The following is a 17,031-nucleotide window of genomic DNA, read 5'->3' as shown; positions in this document are numbered from 1 at the left end:
TCCTCCTAGTATCTTCAGTGCTGATAGGTAGGTGGAAGGAATATGACCCGCATGTTTCCACTGGGTCTGGCAACAGATGGGTGTAGAAGACATGCAAGACATGTCTTTGGGATGTTCCTCTCTTCGGCTTGCTTTTAGCTTTCCTTATGCTATTTCATCCTTGTCAATAGCAATGGACTTTGAATACCGATATCACACTTGGGCAGTCACATCAACTGTCCACTCTCCAACAATGTCGGATAGATGGAGAAAGATACACTTTATACAACCTCCACCTTTTAGTTCGGAGATTCCCCAGACTTCATGAGGTTTCTGTGGATTCTGTGGATTTAACAATCCTCACTGGATTTCTCTCTGTCTTGAGATGTGGGTTCCCCTAGGGCCTAAGGAAACATCATTTCCAGTAGCAAGGAGTTCTCCAAGTTCCCTGTGCGCCACACACATAACAACATCTGTTTGAGTGTGGCCTCCACTAGTTTTACTTTCTCCCCCACCTTCCTATGCTGCAAGAGGTAGTGAACTGACCAATCACTGCCAACCCACTGCAAGCCATTTATTCCTTTAATGACACCTTCTCTCAGCTGTCTTTTTCTCAGGCTGATGAGTCCCCAGATCCTCAGCCCCCCATATACAGAAGCCATCCCAGACATGTGCCCATGTCATTGCCCTACATCTATTACCAAGTGATAATGATGTTCCCTAATACTTCCTAACATCTGATTTGCCTTTTCGACTCTTTTTGAGGATTGGGGCTGATACTTTTGTATAATGGCCTCCCACAGGCCACAATTCCCTCTCTCGAGTAGTAATGGTTAGTGTAATCTTAACCATTCTGGTTTAAGAAACTATAAGTTTTGTACCTAGAAACAAAGAGTGTCTGTCAGAGACCTCCATAGGTACATGTTAGAAAACTGAGTGAGATGTGGCACATAGAGCATATAACATCCAGAAAAAAAAATTTCTGGAGCTAGACAAAACCAGACCTGCTACAATAGCATTTGGATCCAGAAAGGTGATGGCTGGTGGCCTGACACAGTCTGCTGAGCAGCTGGGCCAGTACATCACACGAGCAATTTATTCCAGCACCTCTTTTACTGTAAATGAATAACAAAACCTTAAATAAATCAACAATTACTTATTGCTTTGTATTTGGGATAATAAATTCTTTAGTTTATCAGTAGCTTGTGGCTTCCATGGCATGTTCTTTGAACAGTTTGCCTTCAGATACATCCCCTTTATCTCGTCTGAACAATAAATTAGCATTCTTTTTTTCTTAAAGGAAAAGAGGGGGGAAAAGAGGATACATAATATTTTTCAAAGCAAAGAGAAAAATGCAACATATTTTTGACATATATCTTAAAATAATATGAGGATAACTTTCTCTGCATGTTAGATGACTATGCATAAATAATAAAGGACATTATGTTATTTACAGTGTTACACAATAAACTAAGAGACCCTCTTTTAACACATAATCCATAAAGACAGTAAATGATGAAGAAAACATCCAAGTATGTACAGGATGCATGTACAGTAGAGCAGAGAATTACAAATGATGATATGTGGCCGTATTCTTTGTCTGCTTTTCTCTGCAGCATTTCATAGGTACTGTGTGTTTTTTTTTTTTTATAATCAGAAGTAAGTCCACGTTGTTGGTATGTAGCCACGCTGCAGGACTGAGAAGCGGCTTTGCTTATGTTCGACTGCCGGAGATGTGTCCATTGAGGGAACACAAGCTGCTATCCGGGATGCACAAGTAACTGCTCGTGATGTGTGTGACGATTCGGCGGCTGGAGAGAAGCAGGGAGATGCAGGGTTGTTTTGGAGGACTGGAAAGAGAAGGAGATTCACTGTTTTCCTGATAAAGTCAGTGATTTTTTTTCTCTCAGTCCAGGGATTGTTGAGGTGGCCCAGATGAGGAAGGGAATGGCTGAGCCAAGAGGAAGGATTAAGTTTTCCACTGGTGAAAATGTGTGTGCTGCTGTACTGATTAACACCAGCTAAACAGGCAAGCTGTGCCGGGTTGTGCACGGCATCTTCCAACTACGCACCCTTGAAGGGAGCCTTTTAATCATGGAGAATTTCTGCATATAAACATACACACACGCACACATACATACGCACACTCATACACACAGAGAAAACCTATCTAAGTTAAATAACATGGAAACCACAACAATTTGAGTAACTTCACAGCCTCTGTAATACTTTACCCCTCTTCAAAGCACATTTCTCCTTGCCGTGATTCTCAGCCAAAGGCTGGCAAGGATTACACAGTGCTGGCCCGAGGGTAAAGGCCCTAGCACAGAGGTCTGGGAAATGGAGCAATTATCCCCAATAGAGGAGCTGGCCGGTCCCTTATGGACTTGCTGGCTCTGCTCCCTACGTGCAGTTTGCTCCCTAGTGTCAAGCCCAGCACGGGCTGGCTGCAGCCTGTCAGCAGAACCTGGGTCCATATAAAGCTGCTGACTTTGGGGTGAGGACTTGGCTGAATCGGATGCCTATCATTCCCACAATATGCTAAAAGTAAGTGCAGAGGTGATGGGGCCACGTTCTGCTCCCAGTTCAGTGAGTGCCAAGCCAGGGAAACTCCTGTTGCTCGCTGTTGCATGAATTGTACTGTAAGGCTGGGTTCTCCCCAAAGACCTAAGGGCTCAGGCTGCCAGATCCCCAATTGTATTTCTTTGGTCTTAGGTCCATTTGAAGGCCCCAGCTTTCAAGCTAGCTTATACCCTATAGTGCACTACCATGTGTAGGGGAAGGAGTAGGAGCTTGGACACTACTTTGACTTGGAGGCACTGCAACAGGAGAGGTGTGACATTTTGCGCTAGAGCCAGGCTAAACAGATGTCACAGGTACAACTCCAGATATGCAGTGGCTCCTCCCTTTTCTGTCGGCCCTCTATAGTCAATAACAGTTTCGGTAAATTCAAATAATTTACTCCACTTTGAAGTAAATTTCCTCCCCATCCTGTCTAGATGGTGACAGTCACCTCAATGTGAGCTGACCCCATGGGTGATCTATACTGGAGGAGATAACAAATGCCCTGGGCAATAATCTCTACTCTGCCACTAAGATGAGTGATTTTGGACAAATTGCTTCTCTCTCTGCCATCCTTTTTCAGTCTTGTCTGTTTTGTAAGCGTTCTGTAAGCATCTGAGATATAAAAGACTGTATTGAAAGAATGTATTTTTAAGAGCCTCTGGTAAGTCAACAGCACAAGCTTACTGGAAACTTGTGTTCTGCAGCTGGATAGGCATCAGGAAAGTCTACCCGATCCTCTTATACTGCTGGGCTGCAGAGTGACTGGGGAGGTATGCATGGGAATGCAAGTCTAATGGATAGACTTGATTAAAGAGATGAAAATGAGTATATTGTATCAGGAATTTGAAGAGGGCTCTTGTTTAGGGGTTGGGGGAATGCAAAAGCAAGCTGCAGTCAACTACATGCCACGTAGGGGAAAATGACAAGAGAGGACTTGAGTCCTGGCAGTATGAAGGTGACAAACTGCAGTCTCTCAGAGGCTTCTCAAACAAGCAGTACTGTTTCGGGCATTATGTAGGCCAAAACTGAGTTAGCCAGTCTTTGGCTTCCTACACCGACATCCTAGTTTCCAACTTTGTCATCATTTTCTACCTTTTCTAAAGTATTTTCATTTGCTGCTCGTTCTCACAGTCAAATAAACTCCTCCGCACTCTTATTAGCATGACAATCACTGGCCCATACAGTGACCAACTCACTGATTTTCATCACCCTGATCAACAGCTTCATTTACTAGACCTTGCCACTAGCTCCCAAATCTATAGGACACCTTGTTCAGCAAAACCCTTAAGCACATGCCTAACTTCATGCATACCCGCCATGTGTCAATGGGAATCTAGCACATGCTGAAGATACGTTTTGCTGGGATTAACATAAGCATATGCTCAAACAATTTACTGAGTCAAGACCTTAGCTCCTCTGGTTTACATCTGACAAAACTTCCTTGACTTATTTATCTTCATTTAACTGGGACCAGAACGTGGCCCAAAGGATGAGTGTAGTTTGGCTGAAATTTCTCTTGACATGGCTCTTATGTAGAGTCCAGTAATACCTGTAGAACATATGTTCTCATTTTCAGAATCCCCAGAGTCCAGGCAAAACATTTGTTTTCCACATCAATCCTGAGTCTGTGTTGTGCCAACTGAACATACAACAAAAATCAAACGAAGAGAAGAGGCAGAGTGACCCTGACTAAACTGATAGGAATTCAGTGCAAAAGAGGCCATTTGCTTCTATCCGAAAGGGTGCAACCGTTCCAGTACTGACAGCACTTTGTCCATTGCCAGCCCAAGACTCTAAGGCCATCACTGGTCATATGAACATCCGTAGCAGATACCTATGCACAGTACGGCTGTGACCCTCATGGTGTGCTTGCCTTCATAAATGGGCTTTGCATCAGCCTTGCCTCCTCTCCTCTCAAATAGTTGAACCAATAAAGGCGACTAGAAATTAACTCCATTCTTCTGCCATGTCCTTCCTACCGTGTATGCTCTCAAACCATTCGGCAAATCAGTTCTCCCCTGAAAGTCACTTCTGTGTCCAGGAATGGCTCTTACTACTGTAACAGCAATGCTAACAAGTTATTGCTAGAAGCTTGTCAGGGTTCTAATTTTTTTTTTTTTTTTTTTTTTTTTTGAGGAGAGGAAGAAAGGGGAGAAAATTGAGGGGAAACAAAAGGGTAAATAATCTATTAAAAATGAACATTAAAAATAGAGGTGAAAACTGATTGCACTTTTATTAGTGGCATTTGTTTTCCAGCTAGATCTCTTCCTTGTTTGGTTACAGATATCTGCTATAGTATTTGCCCCATTAACTTAAACTAATAGAAATCCTTTTTTTTTTTTTTTTCTTTTTTTTTTAAATACAGTATTGGGTTCAAAGCCTCAGCTAACATGAACCCATTTCCTAAGGGATAACTAGAACAATTAATATTTGGAAAATAATGAAATGACAGCTCCTAGTGAGTATAAGCTGACCTCTGATTAATAATATATTTGGTTTAAAATCACAGTATTACTTTCTTTCTATAAGTAACATTATTTAATGCAGGTTTTTTGTTATCCTGCTGTAATTAATAGTAGCATGCTGCTTTATCTACATTTATCCCCGTGCTCAATGAAGCAAACCTTTCGGCTGGCATAGAGCAGACAAAACTCATTTCATATACGAAAAGCAAATAAAACTTCTTATAGAAGAAAACTTGTTTTTGTTCTTTTTTACCTTTTTTGATTTTTTTTTGTATTTTTGTGTTTTTCTGGTGGGTAGAGTGGGAGTGCCATTACAGGGCTTTTTGTTTTGGGAATTCTACTACAAGCAAACAGAGGGACTTCTGCAATTCTTGCAACTCATACATCCAGTCATTATAATGCAGTGCACAAAAGCTAGGACAACTAAAGGTTAGAAGGTTTTGCAAAATACTATGGGACAGCAATCATTGTAACTGTACAAAACTTGCTCTCAACATAACATAACATAAAGGCACCATTGATATCTTTCTCCATTTTTGAAATACTGTAAAAAATTGCTACATATGGCACATAACACATTTGTACATACATATATTTAATTTATAAAAGTTTTTTTTTTCCTCTCCTGTTTTCTATCAGCGGAATTGCTAAAATAAAATAAATTGTTTAATTTAAAGGTGGAATACTTCATTATATAAAATAAAGTTTTACATGTGAATCTATGTGTTTTGTTTATGTTTTTTTATACAGCGATAGGGTCTTGGTTAGCTATTACACTGGACAACCTTGCTTGCAACTCTTCCGGAGTGGAGAAGCGATTCGCCGGGTTAGTCCTGCTCTCGGCCAGCCGGTACGCGGTGGCCGGCTCCAGACTCGTGGCCATGGGGTTCGGTATGCTCAGGAAAGGTGTATCCTCGCCTATTCTCTCGTCTTCCGTTTCGCTCTCAGAGCTACTGCTCCCAGAGCTTGTGTTGGAGCCCATTTCCACTCTGCTGGAAATGTGGCCATTGGGCTTTGTTCTTTTTACCCTCCGGCTGTTGGCGAGTTTCTTTGGAGGCTCCTGTGCTGGTTCGTACTCCTGTGTGGTCTCGTACTCTTCGTCCTCCACGATGCGCAGAGGACTGGGCGGCAGGCTGCTGCTCTCGTGGGCAGGATTGTGGTGGAAGGAGTTGAACTGCTGAAGGTGGTGGTCATACTTCTCCCGGAGCCGCGGCGGCGTCACCAGCAGCAAGGGTCTCTCCTCTTCCACAAAGGGACTCACCGCCACCGAAGGGACGGACATGGTCAAGCTGGAAACCGGCGGAGACATTTCGGAAGGGGGAGTCTTGGGAGAAGTCGGCGTGTGGAAATCTTCAGGTGACATGCGAGCTGGTGTGGTCATAGCTGAGACATACCTTGAGAAAAGACACAAAAAGGGGTTGCAGTCACCTAGGTGGTGACACATAAATGTGGCCGCTCATGTGGACTGTGGAGGGAAGAGGCAGAAGTCTCTCTTGGGATCTCTAGCATCCTCACAGAAGCTGGTGACCCCAAGATAATCATTATGAGTCCTACAGCATGTGAGCCTAAGAAACCACTATCTTCTGGTACTCTGAGATACAAAACCTGAGAGCAAAAGGAGCACGGCAAACCTGCCAGGTCAGTTTGTCTGGGATGAGCCAGGGAGATGATTATTTGCCAGAATAATTTACTGGAATAAAGCCAGGAATGGGATTCAGAGCCTAGAGGACAGACAGAAACAAAAGGCAGCAGCACTTCAGGCCAGTATTTGCCCAGGGCTAGAGACACATGGAAGCAAACAGGAGGAAAGGAAAGGCAGGGAACCAAGGGACAGTCCTTGTGGGGCTTCACTCCCTTCGCCTCCGGCAACTAGACTGTCTCAGCCTTAGCAAACTATTTGTCCAAAAAAATAAGGCTGGATTCTGCCAGTTTTAATCACCAGCTGGAGAAGGATTTGCAGCATTGTCCCAACAGCTCTGTACTGCTCCATGCCTTGTAGGCTGGTTGTCTTGGCCCCTGGACAAAGAAACATGACTGCTCTGCCCGAGCCTGAGGCTCAGTGATCCAGTGTGTGTGCAGGGAGGTTAAAGGATAGAGGTGGTCCCCCTGACACTGAAACTCACTGGGCTGAGTTTTCAAAAGCAACCGGAGGTCCCTTCCCTGGCAAATTGTAATAAGCCTCTGCCTGAACACTCATTAAACCATCTTCATGGAGTGTGCCATGCCTTGCAACACTGTTCTGGTCTTGAAACAACATGGAATAGACCTTCTTTTTTTTTTTTTTTTTTCTTTTTAAATGCCAGCTTTTGCCTCAATGCAATATGATCTTTTTGAGTTTTCCTTCAGGTTTTGGAGGATTAATGTTATTATTATTATTAGCACTGTTATTATTACTGGCATTATTGCATATTGGCAAGGGTTTCCTTGCCTGTTCTGCTGGGGACCGGGATGCAAACTCCACACAAATGCTGAGCTATAGCTTCATAAACCTAAATATGAAGCATAATCCACCCTCCTGTGGGAACAAGTGCTGACACAGAGGGCTATCTAGCTTCTCTCTGCAAAATTTGCCCCAATCCCTTCACAATTCCTTGTAGGAAGTGTAGTGGTTGAAGGCGATTTTTGAAAGGGGCACTCCAGTGCCATCATAGAGTTTTTTTTTTTTCAGGGGAAGAAGACAAAAAATGTAAGACTCTCAGCTGGTTTGAATTAGTACAACTCTGTGAGATGCTATGAAGTCATGCTGTTTCCTGACAGGCAGGGTCTGCCTGAAAATCTTTGGTCAAAGGCACAGCGCCCAACTAGACATTTCGCATAGCTTGGTTTTGTTTTCCCTCTTATCCAAAGTTCACCTGCTTGAATTTCAGCTGTGTCCTAATTTAAAATCTTTCAAAGCTCTCCCACAATAAGAACCCCAATGGGATGCTGGGCTATGGTTGATGAAGTTATTTAGTTTTTCATTAGTGATTTATTTATTTGAGTCCGAAATTATGAAAAAAAAAACGAATTCATATTTCTTATCCAACTTTGCTTGATTCAGTTCACTTATTCCTCTTGAGTAAAACAGAGTTATCAGATAGACAAGGACAGATCCTGAACTGATGTGATATAGGGTAAAAAGGTTTCAATAGATGTACACAGACTTATAGGAACTGAGAAACAGAACATTAATAAATTAATAAAATTAACAAAAATCCTGGAGTTAGGCATGGAAATTAATTGAGCTAGTCACCAAGAATTAATCAAACTAGCCATCAGAGAAAGCAAAGGTGAATTGGCAGGTCTGTGCATTGAATGAATAAAATATTTTTATTTTTTTCTCCCACACATTAGTGATCTTTCATCATTTTAACAATTTTGAATCGTTCTACTTCCCCAGCTGACATGGCAGTGGGCATAGTGCCTTAATGGAACAAGGTTAGCTGAACTCCAGCGTGTCAGGAAGATCAAAGTTTGCTGAATGTATTCAGTGCTATTCTCTTCCATCACAGTAAAAGTATTCATACATTCATACATGCATAACATTTTGCATTTATACAGTTTTGGTATATTTTCACACACTGTAATGGGACAGTTTTTCCTAACTACTGTCTTTGAGCTGATACAGAAGAGCTAAACATCCGCAGCTCTATCCCAAGCCTATCCCAAAGGGAAGGCTAAAAAGCAGTAGTTTTAATCCTCCTTATGGCAAACGAGGTGTACCAAGCTGGTGCACTGAAAGGGGCTCAGAGTGTATCCACACTCTGTTGACAGACATTAGCTAGTCAGACACTGCTAACTCCATCATATAATCCAGCCTCTGCAGCAGAGATGGTATTTCAAAAATTCAGATTTCAAAATCAGAGATGACTCCACTCATGTCACGGGTTCCAATGGAAGAATGTGACACAGTCTGCTAAAGTCTATTCTGATTTTATTTCAAATTTCTTAAGCATTTCAGAGGACTGGAGGGTAGAAGGAATGCAGCCATGATTTACTAATTTACTGCACAGCAACGTTTGATTGCTTCAGGAAACCGTTCATTAGCTTGCACATTCTTTTATGTTTCAGAGTCATTTTAGTAGCAAATAACTCTCATTTTATCCCTTACATACACATGCATACATGCAATCCATCTCTAAGAAATAATCTGCCATGTATTTCCTGCATGCTAAAAATAGATGAGGCCTAATTCAATGCCCAGGGAAATATATTCTGTATTCTGAATCTAAGGCACAGGCTAAGCCAACAGTGCCTGGTGAATTCCCGCAGAAATGCTGCTCTTTCTCCTCTGTAATGTAATCTTCAAGAAATGCAGTAAATTATGAAAAGCCGTCTTCCTCCTAATTGAAATGGAAAGGCACACCTTGCTCTTTCCCCCCTAAAATATACAAAGTTTATATCATAGCGCTGCTTCAGCTACTCAAGGAAATCAAGAAATTGGGCAAACTGTCTTTGCTCTTTACCTGCAAAGCCCCCAGTATGCTAAGGTATAACGTACATCCTCTGCAGATTTGTGGCAGTGCAACCCACATGGATCCCAAGCAAAAGACAACACAATATTTACTGCCACAGGGCCTGATCCAGCAAAGCACTTAAGTACATGCTGAGCTTTACCCATATGAGTAATCACACTGTTTTCAGTGGGACTACTCACATGATTAAAAGTTAATCATGTGTTTAAGTGCTCTCCTGGATTGGGGCCATGGCTGTTTATGTCATGTGAGCCACATTTCCTGAAAATTAAATTCCATGGCAAATTACAGTTGCTTTCTCACAAGAAATGTACAGCAAGAAGAGGGCTGGATTCATGATGCTTAGCATGGTCCCACTTGGAGAGCTCGCAGCCATGGTTCATTGCCCTGCTGATACACAATTCTTTGTGCAGTGGTGGTAACACCATGCAAATGACTTCTGCTCCACTTGCACAGTCATTTTTCTGGAAACCAACAATATGTCTCCTATACCAATCAGTCTTCCTGGGGTCTGTCTGACTATATTTTTGATGTCAAGGACTTCCCACGAGATCAAACTCCTTGCAATTTCACAGTGTACAAAGAACCGATCCAGTAATGGTTTGTCTTCTCTTGATTGCTGGGATCAAAACCCTGGGCTGGGTTTTTATTTCAAAAGCATGAGATGGCCCCAGAGTAGTAAAATAAAGACTGAGAATATTGAAGAGAGTTTTTGATGGTGAGAAGACTTTTCCAGTAAAAGCTTTCTTTCAACCAATCTATTTCAAGGCACACCATAGGTATCAATGTACCAGCCTTTTCTGGGAAAAAATTATTTTGCTGGAAAACTCCCAGCTGGCTTTGCTTGTAATTACTCCTGATTTAATAATGGCCTGGCTTCTCTTGGCTTGCAAACTGTGTACTTTCCAGTCAAAATTTCTGACAAGTGGACCTTATCCTCATAAGGTCCTTGGTGGACCTTATCCAAATGTGACTCGCTGCCTGCAATGTGGAAAAGGCAGGAAAGGAAGATGTTAAACCACTCTTTATGAATCAGATGGTTGCAGTACCTTTCACTGTGGGGAGAGTCTCGGTATGAGTCAGGGGTCTCTCTCGCATGCCGGAGGAAACTGTTGCTCTCCCGTGGGCCGCCGATGCCGTTGAGGCGTCCCCGAGGCCCCGCGGGGCTGGCGTGCCGGCTGTTTTCCATGGAAGAGCTCGCCAGCACAGAGCGGCTCTCAGAGAGGATGCTCTCGGTGTGGCCGTTACTCCAACTGGAGAAGGAGAGAAAGGGAGGCATGAGACGGTGGTTTGGTTTTGCATGCGAACCAGGAGAATGTGGACCAGCAGTTTAGGAGGGGTTTAGGAGAAACTGTGAGAGGAAACTAGAAGGTTCTTCTGAACTGGGGCTCCAGCATTTTGCGAGTTGTGTGAACCCAAGTGCAGCAAGATGATTATGCATGCTTGGGTAAAGGGGAGGAGAAGGAGGGTTTCCAGCCATCAGGAGCAGTGACCACTCTTTAAAACAAAAGAGTTGTTGTCACTGAAAATTCACACTAGAAATCACAACCAAAATCCATACAAATTCATGCTAAAATTTATATTAAAATTCCCAATATCACTACTGGAATGCCATTCAATGAGCAAAACTGTTTTCAGCTACCTAAAAAGACAATCAGTTAGACATGACTTCGAAGACCATCACACCATAAAATTAAAACCATATGAGAGGGAGCATATATTTTCTGGGTTTACAATGTCTGGATAGGTGCAGGTGCAGTTTGTGTCCCCACCCCAGTACCTGTGGCTGGGTGTCTGGGTGACTGTCGTGGAGTGATGTGTGGTTGAGGTGTAGTGGCTTGTGGAAAACGAAGTCTCTGTTTCTCGCTCAACGGCATGCTCACTGGAGATTACGTTTTTTGAAACGTACTGCTGAAAAAATAACCAGACAAATCACAGGTTTACAGGCTGGAATTCACAGCACATCTGCAGACATATTTCTTACTGTTTGCTCTTTTCACAATGACTGTTTTTCCTACAGACACCACAGCACAAGCTTTGTCACCCAAGCACACTTCAGCACATTCATATACAACTCTGTGCACACTTCTCTAAACTGAAAACAGAAGGGAACAAATGAGGAAATTAGTGAAGGCCTGCGTCCCAACCACGCTATAAACAACATGCATATGTTACAAGAAAACGAGAAGTCCTCATGGACATAGACTTGGAAAGGCAATCCACCCATTGCTACCACATACATCAAAAACACTATTCTCTGATGGGGAACACAGCAGTAGTTAATTAATTCATTTGTTCATTGCACTCTAAGAATCTGGCCAGGAAATGGCTGTTTCCAGTGCCAAGGGATACCACTCACAGGAGTGAGCCACCACAGCAGACCTACTCTTCATCAGTGAGGGCCCCAAAGCCCTGTGCAGATGGGGCTAGGGAGGTGCAGCACCCAGCCTCCTGCACAGGCTTTCTCTGGCGTCTCCTCTGGGCTCAGCAGAAAGGCTGTTTGCTGGTGGGCCCCTCTCTTCTCAGTGGGAACTCCTGCTTTCCCCTCTTTTAACGCCCTGACTGTGTGGGGGAGATGCTGGAAGTCGAGCTCTCCTGAAAACGCGTCTTGGCCTTAGCCAGGGGCAGTGGGAGCGCTGCCATCGGCTTCCCGGCGCCAGGCCTCACCCCTGCGCCGAGCCGTCCCTAATATTTACGTGACGGGGGAGCAGCAGAGCAGGGGCAGCTCGAGGCGGCAGGAAGCTGACTTCCTCCCTGGACACGGGGCTCCGGCAGGGAAGGCTGGAAAGGAAGAGGCAGCTGAGCACGCGGTGAGCCCTGGCGCTCCGAGAGGCGGTGCAGGCCATGAGTGGGAGCCTGCTTGGCGCCTTGTTCTGACACTGCTGGAGGGATGCTGGTGGAGTAGCTGCCCCAGCCTCACCTCACCGGCCAAGCACGGATCCTGTGCTATTATCCACGTGAGGTTTTCATCCAGGTTTTTACTCCTGAAGCTTCTTTTTTTTTTTTAACTCCTTGTTACTTTTTTTCTTACACAATATTTTGGTTAATGGCACCTAACTTCTTTGTCTTCCTCATTAAAAAGTCCCATATTGTCATTCCTGTTTTGGATGAGAAGCTTGTTTTGGAGGACTACAGGAACTGGGAATACAGTGAGCCCCGTTCCCTGGATGCCCATGGTGTCTCAAAGCTTGAAGCATGAGTTCATGGTGTTGTACTCCAGATCAAAGGTGGCCTGCTCTAGTCAACAACCATCAAGCCAGGAACCAATCATCAAGCCAGTAGGAAGAATAAGGCAATATCTGCTTGAAATAAAAGACCCCTTTGCACACACTCAGTCCTAGTCCAGTGCTCTTATTCAATTATTTTTTCTGAAGCATTTTTGCTGCTTCTGGTGTTCTAGCTCAAAAGCTCAGTTGTAGTACTACTACATGCACCAATAAACTGACGATTTGTGGAAATACTTCTCTTTTTATTGCATGTTTATGGCTTTACTTCTAAATGATTCTGTGTAGAGAAAATCAAGAGATACCAGTCACCAGTCTGAGGCAGTTGCAAATTACAAATTTAAAAGCTGTGGGACAAATTTTACCATGGCTCAAGCAATTTAGTCTTGAACACGGGCAGTAAAACTTACATTGACCAGCTGGACGTTATCTGGCGGTGGGTTGGGATGGTGTGGACCATTGGCCATGTTCACCATGTTGTTCCTCTCTGAGCGCAGGCTCTGCCGAAGGCGGTCGTGCAACTTCTTCCTCTGCTTCCTGCATGGGGAACACAGGAATGGTCTTAATGGACAAAGGAAAGCAGCTGCACCTTCCAGTGTGATGATGATGATGAAGATGATGATAACACTAATATAAAAGCACTCTATTGCCAACACTTCCCCCACTGCTGCAAGGTCTCAGAGTAACTCCTAACACCTCAGATCTAATTGCAGCTGGGGCTGTGGGGACCTGCAGAGGGAGAAAGATGTGCGGGAGCCCTTCCAAGAGTCAGCAGACCCCAGAGGGACATGAAAAAGTTAGAGGAAGAAAAAAGACATTTCCAAGCTGCACTCCATCTCATGAGGAGTGCTGCTCTGCATTCGAATGGAAGAGGGTCAGGGATTTTAACCTATCATCACTGTGACATCCTCTCCAAGGCCGAGTCACATTTTTGATACCTCATTGAGTAATGCTTATTTCTGCATTTTTTTTTCTGTTCTCTCAGGTAGAGCAAGACATATGTTAATGACAAAGCCACCAAGACTAGGGCCATCTGAGATACTGTGGACAGACATTTTTTTGTAGCATTTGTCCCCTATGGCAGTACTGCACTCCAGAGCTTCAGCTTCCATTTAAAAGTGTTAAAGAAGACAAGGTAGTGAAGCTTCCCAAGTGCAAAGTGAGTGAGTGTGCAAGGCATGCCTGAGTCTGCAGGCTGCCTGGCAGCCCTGAAAGATTTCCTTTCTGCAACATCAGATTAACTCTGGAACCGAATGATTACCAGATGGACGTCAGGGCTGTTAATGCATTCAGCAGACCCATCCATCTTCCATGCCAGTGCCATTGCTGACGTGGATGCTTCTTGTGCCCAGACCTGAACTGCTGCTTTCCCAATTGCTGACCCTTTGGGATCTCCCCAGGAGAACCTTTAGGACATCACTAGGAGCTGTCAGCAACAAAGGTTGCAGCATACTAACATCTAAAACTGTGGAAGCCATGCAAAATGCAGTAGATAGATTTAAAATCAGAGTAAGTCACTGTGGATACTGCTATTCTGTTTCACACTTAATTTATCAATATTCCCCACTTTTGTCTGATTAAACTGGAAAATGTCCACCATCCTGCCACAGGATCCATGGAAACAAAAGGAGGATGCAGGCTCCAATGCACTGCAGAGTGCGTATGACCTTGGCTGTGGCAAGAGCTAATACACACACAGTTCCCCAAGCCGTATGCAGAAATGCAGATATTTTTGGCAGGAAAGGACACTGAAGGATATAACCACTGTCAATCCCTTTCTGAACTCAAGGGGACTATTTCAGGCTTGCCAGAATGGAGGGGGAGAGAGAACTACAAAAATGTTGACGCTCGATAGCCAGGGAAGCTTAAAGACAAAGAAAACATTGCTTGACACGCTGTATTTTTACACTCAGTACATGTGTGCTTGGAGAGAGGATGACAGTTAATCTATGTGACTCCGTATGAATGGTTTTCGCACCCACTGCTGCCTTGAGACTGCTGCTGTCCCCATGTGAGCCACTCTCTGGGCTGTGTGGGATCTGTCTTTGGACAATAACTATGCTACAACTAGCTAGCCATCACATTAGACACATGATGTCCATCACCTATGGGCCCAAAGCCTAGTATCTGTTGCCTGGGAATCTGTCCCTAGGAATCCACAATATTTTTTACCTTCAGTGATCCATATACTTGCATTTTCCATGCTTCCATGTGTGACATCTGTCCTCTAGCTAATGAAAGTTAACTAAAAACTGTGGAACTCAGGGAAACTGAGAGGAAAGAATAATGAGAAAGTGAATGTGTGCTTCACTTATTCTGTGGAGTCTCTTTATTAAGGTGATTGATTTGCAAATAAAGCACGTCTGAATCAAGACCTAGTGCTAGAAGATCTTAGCATTTTCTCAGCAGCATCTGTTGCACAGAGACCCACAAGATCTAAGACCTTTCATGCTCTTCAGCGTGTTCTCGTCTGCCCATTGCAGGATTTCCCTGGGTTTCTGGGTTTGGATCACAAAAGTTTTTGCTTAGTTGCCCCGGCTTGCCAGTTGTCATTTGCAAAAGCGAAAGCTGATCTCTTTATTACTTTTTCAGTGGTTCCTAACTCCCAGCAGACCACTGGTGGAAAGCTTCTGGTTGGGAGCATTACGTATGCACCTAAAGGGGGGCAACTGCTATGTGCTCCCTCGCCCACTGCATCAGTTACTGGTGGGGCTTGAAGGAAAACCTTACAAGGAAACCCAAACCAACTGCAAATCATGACAATAAATCAACAGATTTACACAAATGTGTAAGATTTACGGTAAGTTTGTTTTGTGTTTTGGTGGGGAGATTTATAAAAGCAGCCAGCACATTTGCCAGCACATATCTTGCTGATACTGTGTAGGATTTATGGTCCAAAATACCTCGTGCATGTTTGAGAGTTCCCCCCAATAATTTATAGAGACATCACAGAATGCATTTAATTGCACATTCTGCACTGGGAGCACTTTTCTGTTCAGTTTTTTGGTATTTATTAACTCTTGCTGCTGTTAACTTTGCTCTCAAATACAAAACAACTAGATTGATGGTTAAAATTTACTGCTGGATAGCAACATGGTTTCAATGTTAGGATTTGCTCCCTTTCAGCTGGAGAAAGTATGGATGTATAAAAAATGAAGAATTGCAAGTCAGCAAATTCACTCATTCTATACTCAAAAGGTGAGAAATGTGCCAGATATCTCTGTCATTTTTGCACTGCTGTTTGACATAGACACTTGTACCCACCTGGCTTAGACAAAAGTATTTCAGTCATATGTTTTTCTCTTTGACTTAAGTCTGGAGAAACTCAGATTACAACTTCATTCTCAAAAGAGTAAGAACTACAGTCAACTGGGAAAGCCCTGGCCAGTGATCACAGATATTAAAAGAATGAGAAAAGTTTACTTGGTTTTGCAGTAGGCCACCACACACATGATGCCAACTACTAGAAGAGCAATGCAAATGCCAGTTATGGTCAGCACCCGTTTCTGGTACAGTTCCTCAGCTTCTAGAAAGGGACAAAAACAGAGAAGGTCACAACATGGAGAGCGGCTCAGCAAGAAGCACATGGTGAACGTCTGGCATGCTACACACCACGGCACAGATTCACACAGTCACACCAAAACACAGCCATCAACACTTCGGGCAAACTCATTTTGGACTGCGAGAAGAGCAGGGCTATAAATTAAGCTCTTAGCAAAACACTGGGGACTAGTTAGCATCCGTCCAAATAAAGTCAGAAGTAATCTGCTTTTTTTTTTTCTTAATATTAACAAAAATAATATGTAAGAAATCTACGGTTGACAAACACTCAGCATTTTCTGGAAATAAAAATGCAATGCACTAAAGTAAAAACATGAGTTTGCAAACACTTTGGAAGATTTTCTCTTGCAAAGACTGCTGGAATAAAAGCCAATTTTATGGGCCTTGATATCAAATTATTTTCTGATTTTCTTCTTTTGGTTTGTTTTCATATCCAATGCCCCCTTTGCCCTCATGTCAATTTATATCTCAGTGGTCTTTACAGGAGAGATTTCAAAATATCTTCTACATTTGAGACATGAGCTTGGCTTGTACTTATATCACCAATGGCAGTGAAACAAAGTTTTGAGATCTGATTGTAAAAGTCAGACTGTTTCTCCAGTGCCCCACAAAAACACAGTGGTATCAACAACTAACAATGCCTTGTATCAGAGAAATATTGGCTCTCTACTCACATCTCTTCATTCCTAGCAAAGGAAATGCTCTATCTAGAGTGGCAACTTACTCAGTGAGGAGAAGTTGTTACACAAGGCTGATGATCTCATTCATAAGAGATATTTCACT

General features: G+C 43.3%; 1 protein-coding gene across 10 annotated transcripts in view; it reads right to left on the bottom strand.

Annotated features, from left to right (window-relative positions):
- Positions 1-997: 997 nt before the first annotated feature.
- The window catches only part of NRG1 (neuregulin 1), a 271,321-nt gene continuing 255,287 nt past the window's right edge, over positions 998-17,031 (bottom strand). For 8 of the 10 annotated variants that reach the window (XM_088520830.1, XM_088520825.1, XM_088520823.1 and 5 more), the window contains 5 exons: positions 16,111-16,213; positions 13,098-13,224; positions 11,244-11,374; positions 10,513-10,716; positions 998-6,403 (listed from right to left, as the gene is read on the bottom strand). In XM_088520830.1, coding sequence (XP_088376956.1) covers positions 5,752-6,403; positions 10,513-10,716; positions 11,244-11,374; positions 13,098-13,224; positions 16,111-16,213 — 1,217 coding nt within the window. In that variant the 3' untranslated portion in view covers positions 998-5,751. The remainder of the gene's footprint in view (positions 6,404-10,512; positions 10,717-11,243; positions 11,375-13,097; positions 13,225-16,110; positions 16,214-17,031) is intronic. The other 2 variants (XM_088520824.1, XM_088520832.1) reach the window with 1 other exon arrangement.

Source organism: Tinamus guttatus, unplaced genomic scaffold (assembly GCF_059628265.1).
Source record: "Tinamus guttatus ecotype Peru unplaced genomic scaffold, ASM5962826v1 Tinamus_guttatus_pri_ptg000099l, whole genome shotgun sequence".
Lineage (NCBI taxonomy): Eukaryota > Metazoa > Chordata > Aves > Tinamiformes > Tinamidae > Tinamus > Tinamus guttatus.
This window is presented reverse-complemented; position numbering and strand designations above follow the sequence as displayed.